Here is a 19,063-nt window from a genome sequence, read left to right as displayed (position 1 = left end):
GGCATAACATAAAGAACTATGCAGACTCAATTACAAGTGCTTGAATGATGAACACCATGCCTTGGGTTGAGAAGGGAATATTAAGAGATTATCTTGGAAATGTAGATTGAGGCCAGCTCATGAAAGGCTCACACTCTCAAAGGAAGAAGAATGGCAACAGGAGACATTGAAGGAAAGAAATAGTAGAAACATTCCAGAGGGAGAATCAACAGGATTTGATAGCAATTTGAATGGAGTATATTGCCGAATAAGAAATCAAAGATTATCAATATTGTGCCCAATGGAATTGCTAGCAAAGTAGAGGCTTATAAAAGAACAGAAACACATGAAGAAAAAGAGTTTTAGGAGCCAAAGCACGGAGTTAAATTTGGCTGAATGTGAGGCACCAGAGGGATACTCAAAATGACTGGCAGCAAGCCATTGAAACTTGAGTCCAGATCTCTGGAGAGAACTTCAAACTAAGGATGTACATTTAGAACCCACAGATACAAAAGATGAAGCCCCACAAGTGGATGGAGAAATTATCAAGGAAAGAATATCTACAGAGAAGAAAAAGGGAATGAAGAAATTATTTGGAGCACTAAGTTGAAGAGCAAAGAAGAGGTGCAAGGGTGCATAGAAAAAGAGTTATGAGAAGTAGAAAGTAGATTATTCAAAAGAGGTGGGAGAAATAGCAACATATGAAATGGAAAAAGGGTCTAGATGAGCTGGAACAAATAGTAAATGAAAACGATCACTTCTGTATAAAAACAAATAAAGGATACTGTGCTTACACTGGATTTGGGGGACAAACTTCCCTCCAAGTTATTAAATTCAACAAGACAGATATATTTTACATTTTCCCACTTAACACAAACCTGTCACTTCTCACTAAGGAAAGGTAGCCAGAAGGAGAAGATGACCCCCCCCAAAAAAAAAAAGCCAGTAAGAAAAATGAAGGGTGGAAGGAAATCAAACCTGAAAGGTCTAAGATACTTCAAAAGTCCAACAGTTACCAGATTCCCCAGGCAGCTTTTTTATCCACTTCTCATACTCCCCTGCCAAAAACCATGAATGAGAAAAATATCAAGTCTCATCTGAAAATTTAAGCAGGGGTCTCTAATATCCTTTCAGTATCTCTACACCCAACAAAATTTATTGAAACATAAAAAAGATTGATCTCTTGTAAAAATTTTACTTATTGGGGCACCTGGGTGGCTCAGTGGGTTAAGCCTCTGCCTTTGGCTCGCATCATGATCCCAGAATCCTGGGATTGAGCCCCACATCGGGCTCTCTGCTCGGCGGGGAGCCTGCTTCCTCCTATCTCTCTGCGTGCCTCTCTGCCTACTTGCGATCTCTGTCTGTCAAATAAATTAAAAAAAAAAAAACTTAAAAAAAATTTTTTTTACTTACTATTTTTCCCACCAAAGTCAAAACCACCTAAAAGTAGCATTTCATATTTAGAATGAGATACAGAATCACCTAAAGAGCCTGATAGGGAAAGCCATAGCCAAACCCACCCGGTAAAAAAGTGGAGGTAAGAAAGTAAAAAGATACCTGGGTTCCTCTTACATAACCAGTGAACTTTTTAAAAAATTTTTTTAAAAGATTTTATTTATTTATTTGAGAGAGAGAGTGAGTGAGAGAGAGCGAGCGAGCGCAGAAGTTGGGGGAGGAGCAGAGGGAGAGGGAGAAGGAGACTCCCTGCTGAGCAGGGAGCCCCACTCACAGGGCTTGATCCCAGGACCCCAAGATCATGACCTGAGCCAAAGGCAGACGCTTAACCTTATGAGCCACCCTGGCATCCCAACCAGTGAATTTTACTTCAAAATAAGCCTAGGACCTGGAAGAGAAGGAAATCACTGATCCTTAGAAATCAGCGCATATGATCTGAAATAGAAATGCACATGTTCAAAGTATTTCTTATACACTGAAGACACTACAGAAGCTTCTTCACACCTGTATCGCTCTTCAAAGTTTTAGCATTTTGACCACACCAACATCTGAATTCAGAGCCAAGAGACATCCGCAATGTATTACTTAAAATATATTAAGTGGAACTTAAAATAGCAAGTAGAACATGAGTGGAACTTAAAATAGCAAGTAGAACATTACAACGGCAAAGGTTCCAAGATGGAACCGTGGAACTGCCTGAATCCAAACCTGTTGGGGAGTCGGGAGGGCAGTCTATCACACATCTTGTGGTCCCTTATATTCCTAGATTCACAAAAATCATTCTGTTGAGAGGAAAAATAAAATGCTTTGAAGAATAAGAGGAATTTTAGATAAACAGTAACTAAGGAAACAAAAAAGTCAGTGGAAAACACACGAATCAACCGTAAACCGGTGACTCATTTGCAAGCTCAACTTGCTTATCACTAATTGATAAATTTATAATCGTTGACTCTGTTGATCCTTTCAATCAAGCCTAAGACTAATTTATAGTTAATGTTTGAATGATTAAATATACAATATTAGAGCTAATTCATGTGCTTTAACTACACTGACCCCAAATTAGATAGGATACACAAAACCTCAGAATTAAGGGAAAAAAACCAAAAGGGCATGCATCACTATGCCAAACAAAGGACCCCACATTACTCTGCCTCACGAAAGCTAAAATGCTTGCAAGGTAAGACTGTGATGATCTTTTAGGCAGTATAACATTTCTTTGTTTCCCAATTCCCTAGCACTATGATGAGTCATACCAAATTCTTAAAGGAACATATCTTCTATGCAAAAAAAGATTGCTGTTAACTGTGAAGGGGGATAGGAAAACGTGGCATGAATGTAAAGATACACATCTTCCAGCCTTCATTCTACTACCGATTTCCTAATATCCACCCTTCTCAACCCTCAGTCACCCTTCCTAATGCCAGAGGTTAGCCATATAATGGTGCACAGCAGTGGTAGCAAGACGTTCTGCATTTCCTGTATCAGAAAATGGGCAAGATGTACCTCTTCTACTACCTTCCTAATCATAGACTCAAATGCCAAGTAAACTGCATACACTGCTCACTCCCCACAAGCTATCTTCAGGAGACCTCTGTAGCACTACGCTGATAGTGAGAAAGGCTGTTACCAAACTCCTCTGTGTTAGTTATACTGTTGGTTTCTACACTTTACAGGTCAAAGAGATTAGTTCAATAAATTGCAAGATAAATTGGTGGGTTGAAATTTATTCTCCTGCCATATATGAATAAAATGTTAAGCAGGTAAGTGCAAACAAAATTACTGGGTGTTAAGAGAATATGATATTTTTAAAGCATTTTAATACTACACCAATACATTTTAACGAAAATCAATTACAAAAAGTTTTTATTACAATAGATTTTAAGACTTCTATAAGTCAAGATTAAGTAACTGGAAAAAAGTATAAATTTGAAAGCAGATTTCATTTTCTAAAACATTCTCTGATTTCTCTTTTTCACTATTTAGATTAAGATAGTTCTGTGGTAAAGATGTTAGAAATAGATCTATGGATAATCCATATCTGAAAAGGAAAATGCTTTTAAACATTTTTTTCTTAAACAGACAGAAACATCCAACACATGCTTGGGAACCAAAGAAGGAATCGGTTTCAAAACTGAGCTACAAGAATTCTACCCCCATATATTTAGCCTAGAACAGAGACAACAGCCTCTAAAATATGCATTTACAGGAAAATAAATATTCCACAATACATATGGCAAACCTTGTCTGAGTCCTGTTTCTTTTGTTCTTAAGACTCAGTTTCCCGCATTATTATGTTTAAAAGCTTTTTCTCAGATGGGTCAGTAAAGAATGAACAGGCTGTGAAGTTAAACAGGTAAAACAAGCTGAGTAAGACCCTGACTTTGCCATTTACTGTGTCTTTCATGGAGGTTTGATGAATTTTCTCTGGCCACCCTCTTCAATCTCCTTATAACCAAAAGGACTGTCTCCTCAACTCTAATTGTAAGTGCCACTTTGGACTAAAGATTCCTCAACCCAAAGAAAAACACAAAACCAAACCATCTTGGGAGGAGGAAAGCTGAAAAAGAATATGTCCGTAACTTCTCGTTTACTCCCTTCTGTAACTAACTATTGCCACCCAACCACCACCACGCCAGCCACCACCATAACCAGTCCCCCACAAAAGACTTGAAACAACTGCTTTAAATCTCTTTGAGTGCAGCAAGCAATAGCTTGTAAAAGGATGCAAACCAGCTGAAACATTTGACAGACAGTGTTAAATACCAGGGAATTCCTACCAACCATTTTACTTTAAAAGGTACTTTGATGTTGGCTATCTTTCATGTACCTCTTTCATGGCACATTAATAAAGAAAACGGAGCTGAAGTAAATCAAGTCCCAAGGTCACATCTAGAATTACAGCACTGTAGGTACCTGATGAAATACGGATTAATGCTGCATGAGTAGTGAATAAATAAAAGCACCTCTACCCACCAATCAGGCAAGTTTTACAAGTGCTTCTGAACTTTATTCTGCAACTAGACCTGAGACATCTTTAATCCCCCATGCCCCTGAAACCTAATTATCATAATGTGAACCCAAATGTTAGGGTCTCTTCAAAATGCAAGTGCTGTGAAGCAGAAAAGTAATGGGAATTAAGCTGGGTGTAACCTTAGAAATGTACGGATGTGGGGGAACTTGAAAGTGGTATTTCAATAAGTTAGAAGAGCATAATACAAAGATTTAGCCACATAAAATACATTAGACTCAAAAGGTTCCTCCATCAAAAACAAAAACAACGACAACGACAACAACAACAAAAACCATATAAAAGACAAACAAGTTGGATTAAAAAACTGTTTGCAAGTAAAAGTTTCTGTTCCCAGAATCTTCAAGTCCCATGCAATCAAATGAAAAGGATCTCAAAAACAAAGAATTCTAGCAATTTTGCATTCTCCTAGTGCAAATGAAATGAGAGAATCACAGTGTTTCTGTACTACCCAAACTTTTCTAATTAAAAAACAAAAAAAAATTTAAAAAACCCTTACATGCTCCCAAATAATCAACTGAACTTGTTTTTTAAAATTCCGACCAAGGGCCCTTTAATGCCAGAGAAAAGAGGAAAATAAGACTCAGAATGGGCCAAGGAGTTAACAATCTCAAGGTAAAACTCATCCATTAGTAATTTGTTGATAATATAGTCTTATTCTTTACATATCTAATTTATTGACGGACTACAACTTTAAAAATAGTTAAAATACATAATATAAACACATTTATTTTGTACTCACTACATGTCTGTGTTCACTACAACAGAGAATTCAGCAAGAATCCAGATTGCTCTGGGCCCTAATCACAGAGACAGTTACTTAGTATACCAAAAGATCTACAATACAACTTTATAACATAATTCCTATCTTTACAAAGTAAAGCATTTATGAAAGGTCTGTAAAAATTTATTTCACCTACTTATTTATAAACATTAGAGTATTTTTTTTAAAGATTTTATTTATTTGAGGGAGGGAGCACAAGCGGGGACAAGGGCAGAGGGACAGGGAGAAGCAGACTCCCCACTGAGCACAAAGCCCAACACAGGGCTCATCCTAGGTTCCCGAGATGATGACCCAAGCTGAAGTCAGATGCTTAACCAAGTCAGGTAACCCTATAAACATTAGAATCTTAAAAACTGTTCAATGCAACTGATGTCTCTATGACAGAAAATAGTATTTACCTGACATATGTATTTTAATAACAGAACTGTGAACAGATGAAAATGGCGAATTCACAGTAAAATGTTAGCTTGGAGGAGGATCTTGGAGTGAAGACTGTATATATACAAACTGGGATAGAGAAAAAATGTAAAACAATAGCTTAAAATAAGGCATTGTTCCTTCCATTTCTAAAGGTTATCAAAAGTACTTGTAAAATCCCAGAGTTCATCACTTGTTACATTAATGCAGAACATACTATTGTTTTTAATTTACATTTTAGGTTCTGTTATAGCAAACACACTTGTCTAAACAGAACATCTGTTTTGGTTATAATACATTGTATCTTTGGCAAGAACTTGTAATAAAACTAACAAAAACAATCACAAATCTTTATTGGATCTGGCAACAAAAACAGATTTGTAACCAAAAACCTTAAAACTAGAAATGACCATCACTGGGCTCTAGGCCAGTTCTAATCTAAGTCAATAAACAAAGATCTGCAAGAAGGGCTACAGTAAAGGGGGGTTGGGGTAACTCCTGCAGATATTTAAATTGGACTTAAGAGATACAGAAACACATGGGTTACAAAACTGGTAAAAAAATATTTTATTTTGATTGAAAACTGTCAAACTGAATCTGAATCCAAATAGTATTTCAAAACCACACATACACACACACACACACACACACACACACATCCATAATTATTCGTCCCTTATGCCTCCTTTCCAACATATCTCATTGAAATGGTCTATTTAAATATATATTTATAAAAGCATTCTGGCCATTTCCACAAAATGAACATAAATTTATATGGGCTGTAAAATAATTTTACTTTAAAATGTATTTAATGTCACAAATATCCCAGAAAGGAAGCCTTATAAACAAGTCTAGTGTTTATGATAGTCAAAGAAATGAAAAGAGGATTACCAGCCAATAGGTGAAGGACACTAAAATCCTGGAATATCCCAGTACATTTTCTCAAGCCATCAGTGTAGAAAGAAATGAGACAAATATTCTATCACCTTAACTTGTCATTAAGCACAGTATTCAAACTAATATCCAAAAAAACACTCTTAGGCTGTCCCAGGTTTCAAGGTCAACTCACAGCCTTCATCACTTCTATAAAATGGAGATAGAGGAGACAGTCTTTTGAAATATAAAGAAATTGATCTTACATGAAAAGCAGAAATTATTGCACTAGTCAAAAATAAATAATTGGGGGGGGGGCGCCTGGGTGGCTCAATCAGTTGGGAGGCCAACTCTTGATTTTGGTTCAGGTCATGATGTTGGGGTTCCGGGACTGAGCCCTGTGTTGGGTTCCACATTCAGCCTGGAGTTTGCTTGGGCTTCTCTCTTTCTCTCTCTGCCCCTCCCCCTGCTCGCATGAGCATGTGTGCTCTCTAAAATAAATAAATCTTTAAAATAACTAATTAAATAATTAAATAAATAACAGCAACCACAACTTTTCCTCCATATAAAATAATCTTAACTTCACAACATAATGAGCTTTACATAGCTAGATATATCTTAAATCACACAGCTAAGCATATTTATTAGATGGGAAGTAAATTTTTTTGAAACAAAACCAAAATATTAAGTCCAGGTGGTTCAGGAGATCTGCTACATTTTACTGTGATAAAATCCTCAATGGTCAGATTTCAAGGAAACCTTAGAAATCACCCTAACAAAATCTCTACTGAAAATTCCTTTAGCATCACAGAAGTCATTTGCCCCTGTGCCAGTTCATCTTGTTAAACTGGGTTCAACAACTCAAGAGTTTTCAAAAACTTTCCTGATCCTAACTCTAATACATCTCACCGTCCACAAACTTGAAGATCTTGACTAAATCACTGAGTAGAATGTTAACTCATTACAACATCTGTGGAAAGCCCGTAGAGACCTCACACCAGACCATCAATCCAGTAGCTAATCGACATCCTTTTGGGAGCCACATAACCAAATCTGTATTTCTCTAGATTCCGCATTCAAGTATCAAGAGACTTCAAAGTTGTACTGAGATCTAGAAGTGCCTACCAGTTCTCGTTTTTCTAAACAGAAAATGAAATGGAATAAAGCCAAAATGTTTTATTTATAGGAAGTGTGTGCTGATTTCCAGTGGGTATGTTATATTGTCCCTTCCTAGGTGCTCACTAACCATCCTTTTCTGATTTCATAATAACCTTGCCTGATCAAGATCACACTCAACAGTCATTTGCATCTGAATTCCCTTTTGGAACATTAAATACCATCCGCCCCTCTCCAAGCTTCCATAATTTAATAATTAACCAATAGTGGCACCAAAATTTTATTCCCAAGTCCACCCAGAACTCCAGAAAATATTTTATCTGTACCAGAAGATGAAACAAGAAATGTAAACTCTCTTACTAATGCCCTATTTTAGTTACATTCTGGTTTTCTTTGGTGATCTTTATTCTATATTCTTAGCCCCAAATCATTCTATCTCACCAATAGAAAGAAGAGTTGAGCACTTCCACTTTCTGACAGTCCCTGGTAAGGAGGATGACATTATGTACAAGCAGTGGGCTCTCTTCCCTCACTCACTCCTTCCTAAGATAATAATTATAAATCTTTTATGCTACACTTAACATTTGTGGGGAGGCAATAGAGGGATTCAGGCCTGATGCCTTGGTCTTCCTGTACTATTTTTGGCAGACCAGTGACTCTTCTCTTATACACTCTTGGTTACTTCATTTTTTTTTAAAGCTTTATTTATTTTATTTTTATTTATTTATTTTTATTTTATTAACATATAATGAATATTTGTTTCAGGGGTACTTTTTATCAGCTTTGCATTTGACCTTGTAAAATATACAACTAATTGAAAGTTTGCAGCCAACTCACACAAACTGATTTACTTCCCAATCTTTTTCTGATGGTAGAGCCCCTGGAAGTCAAAGTGCTCCATTTAGAACATGATGGAATATGTGAATTTTAAACCCTATGATTGAATATACAGGCCTAAATCAAATACTAGATACTAGCAGACATCAAAAAATTAAGAAAAATGTATCAGTGTAAAATAAAAATTGTTCCAAGCTTGGTTTGGCAAAGAACCATTCTTGTATAATGTAATTTACAGCCTCCTTCTGGAGGTGGTGGGGGGAGCATTCTTCATAGAATGTACGAGCTATTTTCATATACTTTAATGGGTATAAGACTTAGCAAACCAGACACCCAAATGATCTTCTTTTCTAAGGTAATTATCCTACATTCTCATTTTCCTACAGAATTTTGTAACCAAGAGTGAATCTCTGAATTGGCCTACTAGAAGACTTTTCCTTTACAAGAAGATTACCAAAAAACTGACATATGTAAATGAGGTGTTCAGAAAGTTTTCTTTGACATGAGGAATTTTAACTGAGAAAATTCTATCCATTAACTTTTTCCACAGAATTTGGAAAGAATCGTAGTTCAGAATTTTAGTGGTGAAGCACATTAGTCCAGCTTACATTTTCTAATGTGCTGAGGACTGCTGCCTTATTTTCTTTCCTTAAGAGGATCCTTTGCAATTTTATAGGGTAATCTGAATTACATTTCTAAGAGTATCCCAACAGTATCATTAGGGACTCCTATAATCTTACCTCTTAACTTTGCCTTTTTATTTTTAAAGTATGCTGTGGAGCTGAATACAGGGCTTAAACTCATGACTCTGAGATCAAGTCCTGGGCTGAGATACAGAGTCTGACATATAACTGACTGAGCCACCCAGGAGCAGTGAGCCTCTCAACTTTGCATTTTTAAAGGTTCAAATATGGGATTTCATATAGCAATATTTTTCAAACTTTTCTATTATTGACAATAAGAAATATACTTTACATGTATATACTCAAAACCTATATTCATGGAACAATACCTAGATTTAATAACATGAGATACACTCTAGTTTTTATCCTTCTTTAATTTTTTTTTTTAAGTGCTGATTGGGACCTACTACATGGATGTCACCTTCCTCCAATGGATTGCACCCCACAATGTGAAACCATGGCTCTAGAGAGCTCATATGGCATGGAAAGATAAGGGTAATGAGGACATGAATGTGGATGCGGATAAATGAGGGGCATAAACTCATCATGCTTTTCTTCAGCCTTTATACCATAACACATGGAAAGAATTTCTATCACTAAGAGATAAGAATATGTGTTATATCTAGATCTACCTACAACTGCACTTGTTACTTTATCTTCTTACCTTGCTTTTAATTCTCCATACAGAATTCATCACTAATTAGCATAATATATATAAACAAACACATACACTTATCTTTTCATCTATTTTCCCTACTAGGTAAAAGCTTCAAGAAGTCAAGTTAAGGAGTGCCTTGGTGGCTCAGTTGTTAAGTGTCTGCCTTCGACTCAGGTCATGAGCCCAAGGTCCCGGGATTAAGCCCTGCCTCGGGCTCCCCACTCAGTAGGAAGCCTGCTTCTCCCCCTCCCACTCCCCCTGCTTGTGGTCCCTCTCTCACTGTTTCTCTCTCTGACAAATAAATAAATAAAATCTTAAAAAAAAAAGAGAGAGAAAGAGAGAAGTCAAGTCAAGTATCTCCCAGAACAGTACTTTGCCTGCCACACAGTCTGAGTGCTAACAGTACTTTGCTGACCATATGAAAGAACGTGTAATGGGATGTTTTTATTCTGGCTTAAGTCCTAAAAGTCTCTTGTGCCACTAGAATCAATCACCTACAAAAGGGGGTGTGTGTTTGAGAAGGATAGGAGGGCCTTGGAGCCGAAAGAGAACATTTCTTCAAGAAGACTGTTGGAATGCTGTGGCATTTTTCCCGCTGCCTGAACATCTCATGCAGAGGAATGTCCCACTCACTCCATGCCAGGTAAGAGGAGCTTCCCTGGGACCAATATGTGAGTGTGACATAAGAAAGAACACAGATGTAAACACAAACATAAAGGGAGGAGGGAGAAAAAATGGGGGGGGGTGAGAGATAGAGAGAGAGAATAACAAAGGGAGAGAGCCACACTAGGGATAAGTTCCCCCACTAGGGATAAGATCCCCCTTTGAGAGAAGACAAGGATGTATGAACCAAACAGGCCTGCAGGAGGCAGTGTGAGGGAGCTCTAAAGAGATTCTGTCCAAGATGAATGTGTAGCAAAGTGATTCAGATAAGAGTAGTCTGCCTGGGGGTGCCTGGGTGGCTCAGTGGGTTGGGGCCTCTGCCTTCCGCTTGGGTCATGGTCCCAGGATCCTGGGATCAGGCCGGCGTCTGGCTCTCTGCTCGGCAGGGAGCCTGCTTCCCTTACTCTCTCTCTGCCCACTTGTGATCTCTGTCCCCCCTAAAAAAAAATCTAAAAAAAGAGTAGCCTGCCTGAAACCCAGGACTGAAGGAGGGTCACGGCCAGCCTGAGAATCTATCTGCCAAGTCACAGAAACAATTCAAGGATCCTGTTGGGGAAGATCTCAGGAAACAAAAATAAAAACCAAGTTCTTCAAAAGTTCTTCATGGAAGAATGAATCTAGAATTGCATGTAGGCCACCCAAAGGGCCTTATCCTCAGACTGCAACTGTCCCCAGTACTGCAACTGTCCCCAGTGTGTAATATACTATGGCTCCTTTTCCCTCTTCTCAACTCTGAAGACTATACTTAAAATAATCTGGAAATTCAGCTGGTGAGTTGGGCAGAAAGAGAAGAATAACAAGGAGGGAAAAGCAAGGAAGCTAACCATGCCCCTGCAAACCCCTAGAGTGAAGAAGTGGAGTTTCCCCGGAATGCAACAGAACTGACACAGAATGCACATCAAGTTTGGAGCCTTGATTATTAAAGGAGGTATTTCGATTGTTGAAATGAGACTGTTCTCCAGACTAAAAGGGACTGAAAGAGCAGAGACCCTTATCACAGCCAGGGATGGAAGAACTACTCAAGCACGAGCTGAATAGGAATGGGATAGTAAAATGAGCGGTTGTCTTCTTGCACCTTACTGAGTGAGTCTATCTCATTCAATGAAACATTTATACATGATAAATAATGTGGAATGAATGAACACACAAATAAAATATGTAAAAATGTTGAGACCATTCCCTAGTGAGATTACAAATTATTTTTATTTTCCTCTTTATATTTTCCCAGATTTTTCAAGATCTCTTTTAAGCTTCAAAAAAAAAAAAAAAAAAAAAACAAAACAAAACCACCTAAATTGCCATAAAACAATGTTTCACATGTTTTAGTGCACATTCATAAAGTAAATAAAAAACTAATTCTTAATTCAAAAGTATAAATGTAGATGATTAAAAATGATCACCTAATTTTACCTTATGTTTTGTCTTCAATATCTGAAAACACCAAATTTTAAATTTATAGTAGGTAAAAAATTGAAAATCAAGTGGAGGGAGGGAAAGAAAAATAGAAGATAAAGTTATGACCCTGTTTGCCAGTAATATGGAAGATCAGTTACCTGAACCTAAAATGTCGATTTTATTGAGAACAACGAGAAGTCCTAGATGTAATACATCTTATTTAAGAAGTGAGTTGGCAAGAAAGAAATACTCAACCTAAAAAAAGTGAAGTGAATGTGGGAACCTTGATTTCTGAAGCTGACTTTCATTTGAGGGCATCTGTTGAACCAGGTGAATTTTATTTTCCATCTCACAAAGCTTCACACAAATGGAAGACTAGAAGACAAAACCCAGGGTCCACCTATGATATGGGTTAATAAAAGATTCCCCCAACTACTCTTACACATATAAAATCCCCAAAGTAGGGTTCCTGCTTGGCTTAGTAGGTTAAGCACCTACCTTCAGCTCAGGTCATGATCTGAGGGTCCTGGGATCGAGCCCTGCATTGGACTACCTGCTCATCAGGAACCAGCTTCTCTCTCTCCCACTCCCCCTGCTTGTGTTCTCTTGTCTCCCTGTCAAACAAATGAAATCTTAAACAAACAAACAAACAAACAAAATACGGGGTTAAACCCCTGGTTTAATATCCCAAAGTATATATATCCCAAGGACTTAAACCCCCACACAGACATACCCCAAAGGGTTAAACCCCCAGTTTAAGGGTCAAAGAGAAATAAGCTCACTGCACCCTATCCCAAGGATATTGTGTTGAAAATGGACTATCTCAAACCTTGTCACAGGGGGAATCTCTGATAAGAACACGGAACCATAAGCCATCTCTCTAGTGTGCAGACTAAATTCACACTACCTGGGTGGCCAGAAAAAAACTCAAACTGAGAATTTAATTTAAGTGATTCCAAACTCAGAGTGTCTACAAGAGCCTGAGAGAAGCAAATGCAAACCCTTTTTGGAGTGTCTCACAATCAACGCAGGCCTCAATGAATTCCCACAGATAAAGTTCCATGAAAATAAGGAGTTTTCAATAAAAATTAAGTAACAGAAAAGGAAATAAAGCAGCAGAACCAGCAGTAACAACAGAGAGCAGAAACAGACTTCCAAGGATTTTCAATACTAGAATTATCACACAAACTATAAAACAGCAATGGTTGGTATGGTTAAGGAAATAAAAAATAGGTGTGAAAATTTATTCAGGAAAAGTAAAAGACTATAAGAATGAGTAAGTGGATATGAAAAAACACAGAGCTTCTAGAAATGAAAAATAAAACTGAAGTTAAAAATTGAAACAGATGGCAGCTACACTCATGAGAATAGCATAACGTACAGTTGTTGGATCACTATACTGTGTGCCTGAAACTAATGTAACATCATGTGTCAACAACACTAAAAAAAAAAAAAAAAATTACACGGATGGATGTCAATTCTCCACAAAATAAACTGTAGAGCCAATTTAATCCCAAACAAAATCCCAGCAGGACCATTTGTAGAAACTGAAAGGCTGATTCTACAGTTTATGTAGAAGCATAAGAATCCTATAATAGCCAAAACAATTTTGAAAAAGAAGAATGAAATTGAAGGACTTACACTATCTAATTTAATAACTTATTAGTGTTAAGACATACAAGATCAATTAAACAGAATAGACTCCAGAAATAAATTCACGTGTATATGGTCAGTTGATTTTCCATGAACATACCAAAACAGCTCAATGGGGAAAGGAAAATCTTTCACAAATGGTACTGGAATAATCCAGTCATAAGCAAAAAAAGAACTTCATACCATATATAAAAGCTAACTTTAAATGGGTTATAGACAAATCCCATACTAACTGTGCCTGCAAATAAATACTGAAATTACAGCTGATTAGTCTGTACCCATAGGTTTAAAACTAAAGATATATCAAAGATCGAAAATAACCAGTTGTCAAACAATAGATAACTAAAATATGGTGCTACCAAACAAGAGAATTAAAGAAGAAAAAGGAGGGAGGAAAGGAGAGAAAAGATGAGGAGGGAGAAAGAGAAAAGGAGAGGAAGGGTGGAAAGGGAAGAAATCAGGTGGCTCTACTGTTTACAAAACGCTACAGCTGGCAATAAAGACCTTCAGAAAGAAGGGGAAAAATCAGCATCCATTCATTTTTCAAAACTACTCTCAAAACTAATTAACAGCTTTCTATTCTATTTCTGTTACCTAAGCTGACTTAGGTTCTCCGGTTAATTTTTGGTTTCTTGGGAGAATAAAAAAGCTTCAAAGCAATCATAACTGTAACTGAGATGATAATGAGGTTTTATGGTTTTACAGAGAAAAGTGAGAAGACTTAAAGAAAAGTTAGAGAAATAAAAACTTGAGGGAAGCCTGCATTTAAAAAAAAAAAAAAAAGAAAGAAAACAAAAAACCTTGATATTCTTGGACATATAAGAGATTCATATTTTCTACAAAAACGAATATATTTTCTAATATTCTAGGCTCAAGAATAATAAGAAACTCAAAAGCCATAAAGAAAGACAGATAAACCTTAAAAAATAAAATTTAGCATTCTATACAAAATAAAGCTTGAATTTAAACACAAAATGGAGAGAATTTCTTGCATAATCTGCAAAATTTGTTGTAACCAATGGATCAATAATTAATATAAAAAACATTTACAAAACATTATGAACCAGACAAAAACCTCCAACAGAAAAAAAATGAGCAAAGGATACAAGCCAACCACAGATACACAAAGAAGTCCAGAAATGGCCAGTGAGCATACAAAAATATATTTGACTCCATTAATAATAACAGCAAGTATATGCTAAGTGCTATTCCAAGCAATTTATAGATATTAACTCATTTAACCTCCACAATAATTCTCTACAATAGATACTATTATCATCCCCTTTTACAGATGATGAACCTGAAATACAGAGGGTTAGGTAATTTGTCCAAGATCACACAATTAGTTAAGAAGCAGTGCTGTTGGGATATCAATATGCAATTAAAACAAAAATGATAGAACAAACATGCATTGTAATAATACTCAAAGTCCCTGAAAAAGGGGAGTAGAGACATCTGTAGATAAGAGTATTAATTGGCATAGTCATTCTGGAAGATAGCACAGCAATGTACTTCCAAAAGCCCTACAAATATGCAGTTTGAAAATTAATTTTCTCAAACAAGCAATAATTCATACAACCCAGTACAATGATTACATTGGAGTGGAGGCACTCCAAGGAAAAAACACACAAGAAGCCTAAAAGCTGGGAACAAGGACATTCATTTTATTCTTCAAACTGTATATAGAAGTTCTGTACTCTTTAGATCTATTTCACACTAAAAAGTGCTTTATTTTCTTCCCTTTTTATTGGGACTTTTATACACACTTGTAATATAAATATTTTTAAGTAAAGACATCCCAAATTAGCCAACATGCTCATAAGAGGGAGAAATAGCATTGAAATAATCTCAGTAATAGATTGGGTTTGGTAATTAAGCGCTTTGCAGTTCAGGAGCAGTGGTAAGTTACCTCTTAAACCTATAGCCCACTTCTTGGAATGGATTCGAAGGCTACCTCTTAAACCTATAGCCCACTTCTTGGAACGGATTCGAAGGCAATAAAGGTATGTGCAAAGATTTAAGCACAAAAACATTCATTATAGTTTTGTGGGTAATGGTGACGGTTAGAAAAAGCCAGCTGTCACACAATGAGGACTGACTAAAATACAAGATCATAGAAGAGTTTATCCGTAGTAATTTTAAACGACTTTGTGAAGTCCATCTATTGGCATGGGAATATAGTAAGTACGGGAAATGCTGTAAAACATGTACAGTGTGAGTTTCTTTTTTTTATAATACACACAATCTAGAAATATGCTCCCAAATATAACTAACAATCGAGCCAACAGAAAAGCCTATCACTTGTCTTTGTTTTCCAATATGCAATAATAATAAGTATTATTAACACCTTTAAAGAAATAATGTTTGTCTTTTAATTTTAAACCAAAAGATTTTCATTAGTTTCATTCTTAGGCATTTTTCACAAAGGAATTAACCCTTTGAGGCTCAAACAATTCAATTAAGTTAGACTCTGGAAGAGACAACTAATCTCAAGCAACAAAATTATGATTTCTTAAATTATATTTTCTATTAAATGATTGGTACTCTTTTGGAATAAAAGAAGAGAGAGGTCTAGTGTGTACTTTACAGACATCCAGCGCCAACCCCCTTTTCCTAATACGATCTAGCCATCCGCTTGTGCTTCAATGGCAAAGCCTACTGGTCTACATCTAACCTCAAACCCACAACCCCATACCTCTCTCACAGCACCCGTTCCCTTTTCTCATTCTCTCATCACACATCACACCTCCTCAGGTCACTCTGTTACTTGATTCATTATCCTAATGAACTAGGGCATTGGGAAGCAAAATTAATTTCTTTTCTCCTGTTTTCTATATTTGCCTGCTCAAACTCACCGTATACTGCAGTTTTCAGGACAGAAGCATGAAGTGCAGGGTCTGAATTAACAGCACAAAATTTTCCTTTACATTTGCTGCTCCCAGGTTTTTATGTGGTCTCATGTAATTCTACAGAAGGCCCACAATGCTGTAATTTCTAGCAATGTTTCCGCTACCAGTATAAAGTGTGCCAACCATAGTTTGAAATACAAGATGGCAAATATTAAAGAGTTCTTTTAATTCTTTCACAGTTCATTAAATAAATATGTAACTCTAACCATGTAATATTTTTATTTCAGAAACTATCATTTATCTTGGGTAAAATATAGCCTCTAATCTACCAAATGCAAATTTCTCTATCAATGAAAAAAGAGAGAAAACAGTAAGTCCTAGATTTACCAGAGCATTAAGTGGAGGGGAAATTGTCTACAGTTGTTCCATATTGTAATTCTGGTCAATAGCTTGAAAAGATTTATCTGGTTAAAAATAATTTAAAGCTTAATGTTTAAGAATCTAAATTAGTAAGTATTTGTTGAGATGGACCTATAAGTACAGATGTTATGTTTAATGGGAAGGAGACAGAGATAAATAAAACATGATCCCTGATTTAAGAAGGTTTCAGTTTGGGAGAAACTAGATACACTGCTCATAAGCATGTCTCAAAGGAGCTAGCCATTTCTACATTTCAATAAATTTTACCACTTCTATAAAACAAAACAAAACAAAACAAAAACACTACTTTTTTTACAAAAGGAAAAACCAAGACAAAAGCAGAAAAAAAAGTCAAGTATAATAATTTAACATGAATGGAAACAAATATTTAGATATTCAAAAAATAAAATGAGTGCCTACTATGCGCCAGAGGATTGAAAATAGCGAATCATACTAGCACACTAGCACATTTAATAATTTAATGATCCGAAAGTTCTATTTATAAGTACTACAGATTTATATTAGATAAATATTTGTAGATATTTATATTAAATTAACATGAACAAGTTAAAAAAAATCAGACAAAAAAGTTTATTTGCCTGAAATAAACTGAATCAGCTATATCGGGTCCTTGTACCACGTTCTCAAAAGGACTGGATGCATGTGCACAGTTTCTGGAATAGGGAAGATCCACAGTACTCCCCAGACCAACCTGAACAAGAAGAGGAAGAGCGGGGGAAGAAAAGCTGAGGTGGATTTTTCAATCTGGTCCTTTGCTGAACCACGGCCCTATGGTACCTACGGCTTGTCCCTGACCTCCTAAACCCCTTTGGTTACCCTGCATTTGTTTTCTTGACATCTTGATTATCCTCTTGGCATATGGAACACTACACTAAATACAAAGCCCTCCTCTTTCGGCCTAAAAAGAATCTTAGGATTCTTCTTCCTGTGTTGGGTTTTTTTTGTTGATCCTGTTAGTCACATACTCATCAGCTGACTTCCAGCAGTGGAAGATGGTGCTTGTGCACTCTTCCCAAGATATCAGCTATCGTAATTGTCTTCTGTCGTAGAATTAAACCCTTAAGAACTTAATATTCTACTATAGCTTGAAAAAGGTAAGTGTGGGGGCACCTGGGTGGCTCAGTGGGTTAAGCATCTGCCTTTGCCTGGGGTCATGATCCCAGGGTTCTGGGATCAAGCCCCGTGTCCTGCTCCCTGCTCAATGGGGAGCCAGCTTCTCCCTCTCCCGCTCCCCCTGCTTGTGCTCTCTCTCTCTCTCTCTCTCTCTCGAATAAAAAAATAAAATCTAAAAAAAAAAAAAAAAAAAAAAAAAGGAAAAGAAAGAAAAGAAAAAGATAACCCTGGCTACCTGAGGTCCAAAGAGAAAGTAAGGAAACGATGGTGAACAAAAGCAGAACTACAACAGATCTAGGGGTAGGACTACAGAAATGGGTCATGCTAATCCAAAGCTATTCAGAAGTTAACTGGATGTCTATATAAAATGAAAGCTTGCAATGAAGACACGAACAAGAAAGGAATATCAGAAGTGCTTTTAACTGGTAATACGTACACTTGGCTGTCAGTTCTGAAAACCAACAATTTATAGGCCTCAGAACTTTGGAAGAAAAAAAAGCTAAGTTATCCACAGTTATATGTACTAGTTAATAATTAACTAGAGCTCTCACACAAGGTACAGCCTAGAAAACCCCATGAAACCAAGTAAGCCCTAGCTTGCTATTTCTGTGAGAGTTTTCAGGATACTGAAACTCAAATTTCTCTAGGAGACAGACACTTTATGTCGTACTACAAAGTACTTGTGAACAGCAAGAGGTGGTCTGTGGGCAAAGAAGATGCATATCATAAAAAGAGAAGAGAGAATTTATCACAGAAGGAACTGGAGAAGTTCCTTTGTCTTTCAAAGAAAACAAACATTCCTAACATCCTTACCAGTAAACAACATCCAGTGGTGCAAAGTAATTTTTCATTATCAGGTCAGCAAAGTAAGCTTCTGTTTCCCGGCAGGCAGTTCCATTTCCAATCACCACTGTGCTGCAGCTTCAAGGGATAAACAAGATGAGAAATGGAATGAGCTCAAGGCATGCTTCTAAGTCAATCAGGAGAAAATGCACAAAATGCACAAATACTATCACAGGATGATCTTATTCTCTCATATAGCCAAGCAACATCTCCACAATCTCACAATGGAGGGACAGACTTTTGTAGAATAAAGGACAATGCCCCTACATTTGTTAT

The 19,063-nt window shown here is 36.7% G+C and overlaps 1 protein-coding gene across 1 annotated transcript in view; it reads right to left on the bottom strand.

Annotated features, from left to right (window-relative positions):
• Positions 1 to 19,063, bottom strand: part of LOC111155851 (S1 RNA binding domain 1) — a 204,471-nt gene that overhangs the window by 128,115 nt on the left and 57,293 nt on the right. The window contains exon 14 of the mRNA XM_022516271.1: positions 18,758 to 18,865. Coding sequence (XP_022371979.1) covers positions 18,758 to 18,865 — 108 coding nt within the window. The remainder of the gene's footprint in view (positions 1 to 18,757; positions 18,866 to 19,063) is intronic.

Source organism: Enhydra lutris, unplaced genomic scaffold (genome assembly GCF_002288905.1).
Source record: "Enhydra lutris kenyoni isolate GAN:26980312 unplaced genomic scaffold, ASM228890v2 scaffoldscaffold44, whole genome shotgun sequence".
NCBI lineage: Eukaryota > Metazoa > Chordata > Mammalia > Carnivora > Mustelidae > Enhydra > Enhydra lutris.
Note: the sequence above shows the minus strand (reverse complement) of the source record. Positions and strands in the feature narration are given on the sequence as shown.